Source organism: Gadus chalcogrammus, chromosome 18 (assembly GCF_026213295.1).
Source record: "Gadus chalcogrammus isolate NIFS_2021 chromosome 18, NIFS_Gcha_1.0, whole genome shotgun sequence".
NCBI lineage: Eukaryota > Metazoa > Chordata > Actinopteri > Gadiformes > Gadidae > Gadus > Gadus chalcogrammus.
Window position 1 is genome coordinate 12,518,954 of NC_079429.1, and position 11,445 is coordinate 12,530,398.

Below are 11,445 nucleotides of genomic sequence, written 5' to 3' on the forward strand. Positions count from 1 at the left end.
AGGGGGGGGCGATGACGTCATGGTTTGCGGTTTCAGTCAGTTTCAGGCGTCCACACGAATCCAAAACGAAACCGGGTAGATTTGAAACCACCTCCGAGGGTGGTTTCAGAAGTTTGCGGTTTCGGTCAGCGGATTCGCCGGCTTCGTGTGGACGGAAGGCCGAACCGTACAAGACCTTTGCGGTTTCGCCATGAAATCGGCTTCGTGTGGACGGGGCCTCAGACTCCAAAGACCGGAGCTGCACCCAAGGGTGAACAAGAGGCCTCAGGCGGCCGGCCTATCCTTCAGGTCCAGATTAACTCGAGGCTGTTGGGAGTGTTATTATTCCTTAAAGGGGGCAGGAGCGCGTAGATGGTTCACCTGGCCCCTTGCAGAACCAGAAGGAGCAGCGTTGGTGGCGGGGGGGGGGTGTTGGGGGCAGGGGTCCGGGATCAGTACTCCCACAGGGCCGAGCTGTTGGCGCTGAGTCCGTCGCCCTTGAGGGTGCCCCCTTGGTCCCCGCGGAGGTATCTGCCGTTCTTGCCGCGGACGGCGATGCGCCCGTGCTCCAGGAACTCCAGGGTGAAGTCCTCCGGGGTCTCTCCGTCGGAGCACACCAGCCCGGCGCTGTTCACGTACCAGAACCGCCCGGTCACGCCTGGAGGGGAAGGGCGGGGGGCAACGTAAAGGGAGTTGATGTGTGAGCCACTGGGCGGTCGACAGTGGCTCCAATCATAAGGGTGCCGACTGTGTATCTGTGTAACTGTGTTTAGTTAGTGTGTATGCTTGTGTGCCCATGCCTGTGTGCCCATGCCTGTGTCTGTGTGTGTACCTTTGATGTGGTACGCTCCGTCGTTGAAGCTTAAGGTGAAGATGTCGTAGACAGATCGACTGGCGTCCAGCGTGTTGGAAGTCTTGTGGTGGCAGATGTAGCCGTTCTCTCCTTTGAGGATCAGCATTGGTCGATTGATCAACTTCAGATTGAACTGCTCGTCTTCGCCTGGTCACATGAGGGCAGCAAAGGAACAGAGCGAGGAGATAATGGTTAAGGTCCACAGAGTGCAAAAAACATTAAAGAGATCAGTTCGATAAATAGGGGCTTACCAATAGAGTCGCTAACGGCTAGCAGCTGGCCATTCTTCTTGGTACAGACGTATTTACCGTTGTTGGCTCGTAGCGCCATTCTGTTACCCAGCCACTCCAGTGTGAACATGGTGTCGGCTGATCTTTATTTTAGAGGGTGACAAATATTGAAACAGGAACATAAAAGTATAAAATGAAGCAGAATTGAATATTCTTCATACAGGTTGAAATAATACATAACTGGAGCTTCTTTTATTGTTTTAAAATTTTGTCAGCCTACTATCGCCGACCACCCGGAGAGACTCAATAGGCCTACGATCTGTCTGTGTGTATTTATTATTCAACATATGTGCATTGGGTTTATCCCTTGTAAACGAAGGCACATCATGTATTTATTATCCTCTCTCTCTCTCTCTCTCTCTCTCTCTCTCTCTCTCTCTCTCTCTCTCTCTCTCTCTCTCTCTCTCTCTCTTTGCTAGTTCGTGACTCTGTGAACGATCCCCCACCCACTTGTCTGGAGTTCCCTGCTGCGTCTCTTACATGTCGGTGGCAGTGGTCTGTATGCCTCCGTGGGCCACCAGGGCCCAGTAGTTCCCCTGACTGGTCCGGAAGATGCACTTCTTCGTCTCCCTGTCGATCTCCATCTGGAACGTCTCCATGTCCGTCTCGTCTTCCTGATTGGCCGACAGGCTGACTCCTGGGAATAGAAGAAAGAATCAGCATTGAACAAGCAAGGTAGTTGGAAGTCATCAAAATGCAGCCCTCACGTAACCTGCTTACCCGGCGCTCAAATGGTGGGGGAGATACTTTTTGAATTGAACGCAGTTTGACCCAAGTGGTACATTTGATTTACTGCATTGTAAACAAAGTGAAAATATAGCCTGTGACTCGTTGACCTCCGCTGCTCTTCATTGTGTTTCACCGCGGCTGTAGTGGGCCGACGCCGGTGGACCCCACCTACTTAGCGGGGGAACGCAGCAACACAACTCCTAATCAGCGTTGTATTGTTATGTTTAGCTTCAGCCCAGCGTGGGGTAGCGTGTAATCACGCGTGTGATCCTCGAATGTTGGGAGCCCTTAAAAGTGGCTCAGACCGGTCATAACTCCTAGACCTGGCCTAGACTCACTGATTGCTGAATGAAGTGTATGGGGGAGAGAGGGGGTGACACAGCAAGAGGCTCTGCATACCGCTGACCCCCCCCCCCCTTAATCACAAACACCATCACTTATTATTCCATCTGGGTCTCATCTACCTCCCTGGCTGCAACTCAAAAGCTCACCAGTGTGTTTGCTTCAGCTGTACATTGTTAGAATTAATCCCATCCAGGATACTGTGTTTATTAATACAAACATGCTCTTTGTATAAACATTGTACATCTAGGTCCACAGGAGAAAGCTCACACAGGTGCACGCAAACGTGTATGTATCTTGTGAGCATTGCAGACCATATTTGCAGAGCTTAGCCAAACGAAAGCCTGATACACAAAGCATTGCAGACTGAAGCGTATTCACAGCAATACCGTAATGGCATGGGTCCACATTCTCTAACAATAATGATCACCGTTAATGGGTTTCGTTGTTTTTTTATGAATGACACTGCTTAATTAACACCCAGGCACAAAATAGGCACCTTTTGACTGGCAAAACAATTAGTGAACATAGCTTAGAATCCAATTAGTTTCACATGGAACTCTCACTTGGCTGAGAGCTTGTCATTATCAACCCAAGAATTTGAATGCATGCACGGACACACACACACCACACACACACACACACACACACACACACACACACACACACACACACACACACACACACACACACACACACACACACACACACACACACACAGGGATAATGCCCTGGTTGAATGCTGCTGAAGGGGTCGGTTGCGTGGCAGCCAGGTGGTAGAATCTATTATTAGGGCTGTGAAAGACATGGCAAATCTGTTCTAATAGTTACTTCTCTTATTCTCCCTAGATCTTAACGTTATGATAATACATATTTTGGCCCAGGCAGACTCATGACGTTCCCAGATATCCCTGGACAGATTGCAGTAGAGTAAAACCCAGATTTAAATGCATCCCAGAATCTCTTAAGAGTCCCCTCCCCGCCACAACCCCCTTTTCTTTCATAATCCTTTAATAACCTGTTATCCTCCGTCTCCTGCTGCTCTGCTCATCTGGCCTCTTCCTCTTCTCATTCCCTCTTCTATATCCATCTCCCCTCTTGTTCACCTCCCTGCCCTGTTGACTTCAAACCTTCCTGCCCTGGCCCCACCCCCTTCATCCCTGTGATCAATCCAATCATAATTGGACTACGATCCCCACAATCCCTCCCTTGCAGCCTGCTCGATGAAGGCGTAAACAGGGAACAACAGAGAGCATTGCGTGGTCTGGGTTTAGTAGGTTGAACTGATAATCACCAATGCCGCTGAACCTAAATCAACTGAAGACTATTAAAATTGACTTTTCTTTAAAAAGCAACAAATGTACGACTATATAAATGGATAAACCAACGCTTTATGCAGCCCTCTATTTGTACCAGTTTGTTCTCGTGTGCCCAGGGTGGTCCTGGCTTGTCACCAAGAGGTTGGTCACTTGCTTGTCTTTCACTGACGAATCCCAGTCTGTGGACAAGTCCATTCATGTGATGTGTATTCACTATAAGCCCTGTAAGGACACAGTTGCCTGAGTGCTCACCCTCGCAAGCACGCACACATTGGATAAACAGTTCTTTTGAGTCCACACTGCTGATTAAACTATCTGTTTGAATGGAACCACTCCCTCTCCTTCCCCGTCCTCTGTGCTTTCTATGCGCTATCCAAAGAACCATTGTCCCCCATCATCTCTCTCTCTCACTCTCTCACTCTCACTCCCTCTCCTCCCTCCCTTTCATCTCTCTATTTCTCAATCTCTCTCTCATCCCAACTCAATGTCATGCTCTGTTTATCAATTTAACATGTCCATTTCACACTAATCCAACTGAGGGAGACGAGTACGGGGGCGGCTTGGGGGATTGGGGGTGGCTCAGCTGGTCTCTCGCCACACCTATCTGACAGACCGAAAGACAAAAGAAGAGCGATGGCGGGGTGGGGGTGATGGTGGTGATGGTCTGGGGGGGGGGGGGTGATGGTGATGGTGATGGTGGTGGTGGTGGTGGGGGGGGGGCGTGAGGAAGATGGAGATGGAGGGATGAGAAAGGGCATGAAATGGAGAACGTGGGAAGAGATTGGATAGGATGGAACCCAAGCCATGAATCCGGAGATATCAGTCACAGCACCGGGGGACTAATTTATCTGAGAGACCATCTCTGACCCCCCACCTCCTCCTCCTCCTCCTCCCCCCTGCTCCTGCCCCTGGTCAGGCATACCAAGCAGGCTCCCCGGCCACCGTGGAGACACACACACACAGCAGAGTGCAGTACATGTAGATGATGTGGCGCTCTGTATCGCGGTGGCAGAGCTCTCTGCATTGCTTATGTTCCTCACACAACATGATGAGGATCATAAGAATACCAAATTATGTTTAGAATACCACATTTTTGGGGGTTGTTGACATGCAAAAACTAACACACACACACACACACACACACACACACACACACACGCGCACATGCATATGATTTAGAAGTGCAACATTTTGGACCAGTCGCAAGTTCAAGTTCCACTTTTGGGTGTTGTCCTGGAACGGTAGCAGGCCTGACTAATCAATCAGCGGTAGATGGCTCTGACATCCATTATTAATGGTAACGTGATGCGCACCAACCCCACTATCGCCTATTTTCTCCTTTCTTTCAGCCTTCCCATCTTTCACTATTGCATTTTCCTTTCCTGTCTAACCCTCTATTCATCTTTCTCTCTTGTCTGTTGCTAGTCCTGGGGCTTTGAAGAGGTATGTGTGTGTGTTAGTGTGTGTCTGTGTGTGTGTGTGTCCAAGTGCTTTCTAAGTATGACACCATTGCGTGTGTGCGTGTGTGTGTGTGTGTGTGTGTGTGTGTGTGCACAAGGGCGTATTCAAGCTTTTTCAACTTTGTACTACATGCTATGTATTTAGTACGTATGCCTGTGTGTGTACGTGTGTACTTCCCCCCCCCCCCCCCCCATCTCCTTTTTCGAGGGATCACAGGCAGGTGATGAGAGAAACAACGGCAAGGCCATCTCAATTGCACCCACACACACACACACAAACACAAATACACACACACACACACACACACACACACACACACACACACACACACACACACACACACACACACACACACACACACACACACGGTGAGGGACATACAGAGCAGAAACAAGAGCAGAACCATGAAAATCGTTTTGTGTGTGTGTGTGTGTGTGTGTGTGTGTGTGTGTGTGTGTGTGTGTGTGTGTGTGTGTGTGTGTGTGTGTGTGTGTGTGTGTGTGTGTGTGTGTGTGCGCCTTTGTCCATATAAGCTCCCACACACAAAATGCAATACAACAAAGAATTGTCATTGTTCAACCACTTGTTAATGCTAACATTCTTACCATGTTTGCACTTAAAATAGTCAGCATGACACCTGGGCTCCCCTGGGACCCGCGGCTAAACCGGTTGATTTATGTGCGAACGCACAGGGTGACAATAGGTGTACTGGGCTGTCTACCTGTCTCCCCCCCACCACCAGCTGCCCCTATTGTCCCTATGTCCTCTGAGACTCCCTCTGCACTGTTATCATGGTGTCCATTCTACTATGTATGTGTCTCTCTCTCTCTCTCTCTCTCTCTCTCTCTCTCTCTCTCTCTCTCTCTCTCTCTCTCTCTCTCTCTCTCTCTCTCTCTCTCTCTCTCTCTCTCTCTCTATCTATGTCCTCCTCTGCATTGCTACCCCTCTGTCCTTGGGATTCATATTTTTGACTTCTCTTCTCCTCCCTCAATCATTTGTTTTCTGGGTTCACCTCACTTCCTGTTTCCTGTCGCCTGGCCCCTCCCCGCTCGGCTTGGGATCCTTGTTCTTTCATACTTTCCTGTTGTTTTGCTCGTTTGCCTCATGCCCAACTTGCAATGTCTGTGCTCCTAGCCACGCTGGAGTAGAAATCCCATCCCTGCGCATCCCTTTAGGCTTCTGTCTTTTTACCTGTTGGGGTTTTACACCGAAAAGAAGGAGAGTCTGGGAGTGACCACAGAATTGCCTTGAATATTAAAGCCGTTTGAGATGTGTGGCTGTGAGGACTACAGGAAGGCGAGCCTGACTCTGTCTCTGGAGCATCCATTATGTAGCATTTCTTTCCCCGAGTTTCACAAATGTCATGTAAAATATTTCTTCACATCTCCAACCCCACCTCCCATAGTGCGACCTCCTCCACCTTGTGGGATTCGTGTACAACCTGAGCCTACACTTGCTCTCTGCGCTCTCAGGACCCCCAACGCTGAGAGAGACATTGTGAGCGGGTCGCACAGCTCGCAGAAAACTTTTTGAATCGTGTCCGTTGCATTTTGACAGCGTTGGGGGTTGCATCCATGGGAGTCGTTTTTGTAAAAAAAAAGGGAAGGCCACATTCTCCTTCATGTCCATGCCTGTCTGTCAGGGAGAGAACGCTGACCGGTGTGGTACCAGTGCCTAACCAGGGGGCCCGCGAGGGGCAGAGGATTTGGCCCAGGTAAAGAATCAGCTAGGGTTTCCAGACCTTCTATGAACAGGGCCCGACTCCATCAATAATTCAATGTGCTCACCTCAGCTCAATGTTGGCAAACCAGTGGGACCGTGTATGTGGACAACTGTGTCAGGGAAAGAGAAAGATTTTGGACAAGTGTATGTAGAGAGAGGGGGGGGGGGGGGGGGGAGGAGAGGGAGAGAGAAATGGGAATATTTTTTGCATGTGTGTGCATGCCTGCATGGGATACTGCCCTCATTCTTTCTCAGTGGCGTCTTGCATCTCGGTACATTTGCGTTAGTACATTTACATCAGAGAGTCCGAGGGCAAAAAGCGCCACAGACAATAGCGACGACCCGAGGCCACTTACGTGTATCTTTGCTTTTCTAAATGAATTCATAAATCTTGGCCATCGCCCTGCCGTTAATGCTCATGAGGTCCCCGTAGCAGAACTCACGACGGCGCTCTGGGAATCCATGTGTGTTACAGCGTGCGTCACAACCATTATCCCCCCGCCCTGTTGCCTTCAAGATCTCCTAACCAATCGGTTCGCTGTGTGTGTGCGTGTTTGAGAGTGAGTGTGTTTGTGTGTGTAAGTGTGTGTCTGTGTGTGCGGGTCTGTGTGTCTATGTGTGTGTGGGTGTCTGTGTGTCTGTGTGTGCGTCTGATTGTGTGTGTGTGTGTGTGTGTGTGTGTGTGTACGTTTCGTTAGTCATTTGGTTATTGCCTCCAGCCCCTCACTGCTCTCCACGAACAATGACGAAGCAGCGATACAGTTACAGCATTCAGCGCTGGCCGGGGTAACTCTAGCCCACAGACAAGCATCTGCCGCCCGCCGACCGGTGTCACGGTGGTGCATGGCCCGCTGGTGACAAACGCTATTGGTCTCGAACCCAAACCACTTTCCAATCCTCCAGGCCTTTCACCCTTTGGATTAGAGACAGGAAAGGACCTCTGGGCGAGATGCCTAGGGTAGGCCCCATACGCCGCTGTAAGGAATAATCCAAATGGACCGTGTTTGCCTGTTTTGTTTACTGAAAATTCGAGCCGTGTTTTATCGTGTTTGTGCGGGCCGGAATGAGAGGGGGGGGTAATCCATCAGCACAGCCGTGGGGCCGACCGGCCTGCATGCTGATCAGGTACAAGCTGATCAGGTGAAACCCACCCCAGCAATTGACAAAGGAAACCGGCTGCATCAGAGGTCACAAGAATGTGGAGTTAGGTGATATTTGCCTCGGATTTAAACATCATGATGGTTAAGTCTCTTAGTGTGACAGGACAATTTGTCACAGCACGGGCTTACCTGGGCTGAAGCCCCAGGGCCTACGATCAGGGCCTACGACGATCAGGCCCATCATGAGCTGCAGTAAATGTTTTATTGTTTTTAATTTTTTAGGCCCCTCGATTGGCGTAGGCCCAATGTGATTTTTTGTTTGGGGCTTACAAATATCAGAGCCCTATCACAAGCGCCCCCCCCCCCCCCCCCCCCCCCGTCGACAGCGGCAAAATGTAGGAAAATAATTTTACGAAACCTCTCAGCCCCAGAGCCCAATGGCAGGTTAATGCAGGCCTATTGATTCCCCAATGTCGGCACCCATCCTGGAACAAGTTGTCTAGCCCCTAATCTGAACATTATTATCAAATAGGAATGTAACACAGAGCAGTACGCCTCTGCCTCAGTCATGTGGATTGAGAGAATATTAACAATTAACAAACTTAACAAACTTTTCCTATCCACCCACCTATTTTGGATCAAACCCTTCATTTCACAACACTTTAGCAGCACAAACATTGTGTTAGTTTTCTCCACTTCACAAAGGACTGGCATACAGGTGAATCACTGTGTTAAAACAAAAGGTGCATTCTCCACACCTCTCCAATGTGACCGATCCCCAACCCGGGTATCCTGGAAAGATCTGAGAGGCCCATCATAGTGTGGATATGCAGATTAAGGCCCACGAACACCAAAGAACACATTATCCATAATTACCACCCCCATCAGCTGCCAATCACCGGAGAGTAGTCTACTCACCGCCGGCCTGTGAATATTCATCGCGTCAGTCCACTAATGTAGTTCCTGTACATGGAGAGGCTCGGTTTCCCGTGGGGTGTATCAGTGCACTGTATAATGGTAGGCCTGTAGTGGTAATTGTAGTAGTCGGTGAAGTTGTAGGTAGTGGTCACTCTACTCCCTTAGGTGTGTACGTGGGAGTTAAGTGTATGCTCGCACTCACCTTATCATTAATCAAGTTCCACCGGAGCAGAGGTAGGTACTTTATGTGTACCACGCGTGGAACTTGAAATGCGTGAATCTCTGCAGGAAGTCACTCCATGTGTCAAGGAGTGTTAGGGAAATTAGTTTATGGTTGGATCTATGCCAATTTCCTCACCTACAGCCAGTGCTTTTACATTTGTTGGGTGTTCGATCTCCAATGTCCTCAGACTCCCACTAGGCGTCCTTGAGCAAGGCACCTCAACTCCAACCTTGCTCCACTTTATGTCGCTTTGGACAAAAGTGTCTTGCTTAACGACCAAAACAGTAAATCAGGGGGTTCACATCATTCAGGGTGTACCCGCCCCTGGCCACAACGCGCATGCGTACGTCGGCTTTTATCGGTCCGCACTCCTACCTTGCCTGATGGACACGTATCGCCGATTGGCCGCCATCAGCACCACCTGCGGGTGGCTCTCCTCCAGGTCAAACAGCTCGTCCTTCCCCGGCTTGGAGCACCGCCCGGACCTCAGGGTGCCGGTGGGGCCCATGGGCGACAGGTACTTCCCCTCGCAGTCCTTAAACGCCAGCTTGCCGCACTTCAGCTCCAGCGTGTACGCCGTGGCCTTGCCGCTCAGCGCCACCAGCTTCCCGTCGTTGCCCAGGAAGCGGCCGTCGCTGGTCTTGAGGCCGTAGCCGCCGTCCCGGTACACCATGATCAGCAGGGCCTCCACGCCCCACGGGATGTTGCGGTCCACCGCCACCTCGCCGTCCTCCGTCGCCAGGTGGGCGTAGCGCTTGCGGGCCACGGAGAGCAGGTTGACCTGCGGGTGGAGCGCCAGGTGGAGCGCCCACAGCTCGGCGTCCGTGACGGCCTGGGCGAAGCAGGACAGGTAGTCGCGGGAGCCGCCGAAGAAGCGCAGGTGCTGCTCCGACTGCAGCGCCCAGCGGCCGTCGGAGCGCGCCACGACCAGGAAGCGGCAGTCGGCGTTGCGCCCGTCGGCCTCGCAGGTCACGCGGCCGTCCTGGTCCGAGGCCAGGTAGCGGCCCAGGTGGCTGCGCAGGTAGACCACCTGCCCGTCGTGGGACTCCTGCTCCAGGGTCCAGATCTGCTTCTTCTTCAGGCTGGGCGCCGAGGCGTTCACCTGGAGGGAACAGGGCGAGGGAGACATGGGCACACTGGGAACATGACTCCACTTTGAGTGTTACGGCTCGGTGCTCGACACTGTTGTCCACGTGTGCTGCCCAATGCGGCTCTTCATGGGTACATGACACCGACAATACAAAGGGGAGGGCTCTTTATCTATCCAACAGCCTCCTATAGTCAGTGGTCACCTGGATGTCCGGTGTGATATGAAACGGCATATGCTTTTACCTTGAAGCCGAAGGCCTCTGCAGTCAGGTAGCGGCCCTCATAATTGATGAGGCCAAACTGTAGCTTTAAGGGCCGGTTCCCATTAGCAGGCATGATGACCTGCAGTCCAGCAGCAAAGGACAGGAGGCGGGAGAGAGGTTAAAATAATGGCAAAAAGTTGTCAGGCAGGAGGCGAGGCCCGAGAGAGTGATGAAATGAGAAAGGCAGAGGGACAGGAAATCAATTCATTAAGGTACAGTATATAAAGCACTCACCAGACCACAGACCACTACCCACTGCCGCCCTTTCCTACACCCTCCCACAACCTCTGACTCCGTTCTAAGACATTTTTCCAGCCTCCTAATTTACTTACTGTGGTTTTGTGGCTTCCTTCACAGCACGTTCTGGCGTTCTAATTCCAGTTTCCTGGTTTAGGAAGTCTCTCTTTCTTTTCCCTTTTTTCTCTCCACTGAAAATATATATTTCAAATGCTGTCCCTCCCTTGCGCTTTCTTGGACTCCCTGGACTGAATGCTAGTCCTTAACCACCTTGGCCCAACTTTTCTATCTCTCGGGGACGTTGTCGCTGGCTACTCCTGGTTGCCCCTGGTTACCCCCAACTTCCCCCTACAACCCCTTCTAATCTGGATTAGAAGGGGTCCCAAAGATGAGGTCCCAAAGATCTGGAATGACATCACCGACGCTGTCCCCCTCTCTCTCTCTCTCTCTCTCTCTCTCTCTCTCTCTCTCTCTCTCTCTCTCTCTCTCTCTCTCTCTCTCTCTCTCTCTCTCGCTCCCTTTCTCTCTTTGTCTATATCTCTTTGTATCCCCCCCACTGCCCCCACCTCTAGCTTGCCCCTGGATCAGATGCAAATAGCATCCTACTCCCCACACCCCTTCCCCTGGCCCTTTGCGCCGGCTATCACCTGTCTGTTGTCGTGGTAACACAGGTGTCACTCTTTCATCGAGGCCGATGGCCCTGAGCTCAGAGAAGGGTGCTCTTCACTCTGGTGGGGGTGATCGTAGCCCGGGGATCCGGCGGGGTGGCGGTCACAGGTGCGGTGGGAGACATGTTCCGTGTTCGGTTCCTGGACGTGTTGCCACTGGTTACATTTCTTCTCTTTATTTTACTCCATGGCGTGCACTGCAGAGCACAGAGACCGATGGCTGCCACTCTGCTGAGCTGACAAAGACTCTTC

General features: G+C 51.2%; 1 protein-coding gene across 1 annotated transcript; it reads right to left on the reverse strand.

The window, feature by feature from the left end:
* Positions 1-431: 431 nt before the first annotated feature.
* fscn2b (fascin actin-bundling protein 2b, retinal) lies at positions 432-11,245 on the reverse strand. The gene is made up of 7 exons (XM_056576546.1): positions 11,173-11,245; positions 10,269-10,367; positions 9,312-10,038; positions 1,603-1,759; positions 1,084-1,205; positions 812-979; positions 432-637 (listed from the first exon to the last, which is right to left on the reverse strand). Exons 2-7 carry the CDS (start codon positions 10,359-10,361, stop codon positions 432-434), a joined length of 1,473 nt encoding a protein of 490 aa, XP_056432521.1. The 5' UTR covers positions 10,362-10,367; positions 11,173-11,245.
* Positions 11,246-11,445: the final 200 nt, after the last annotated feature.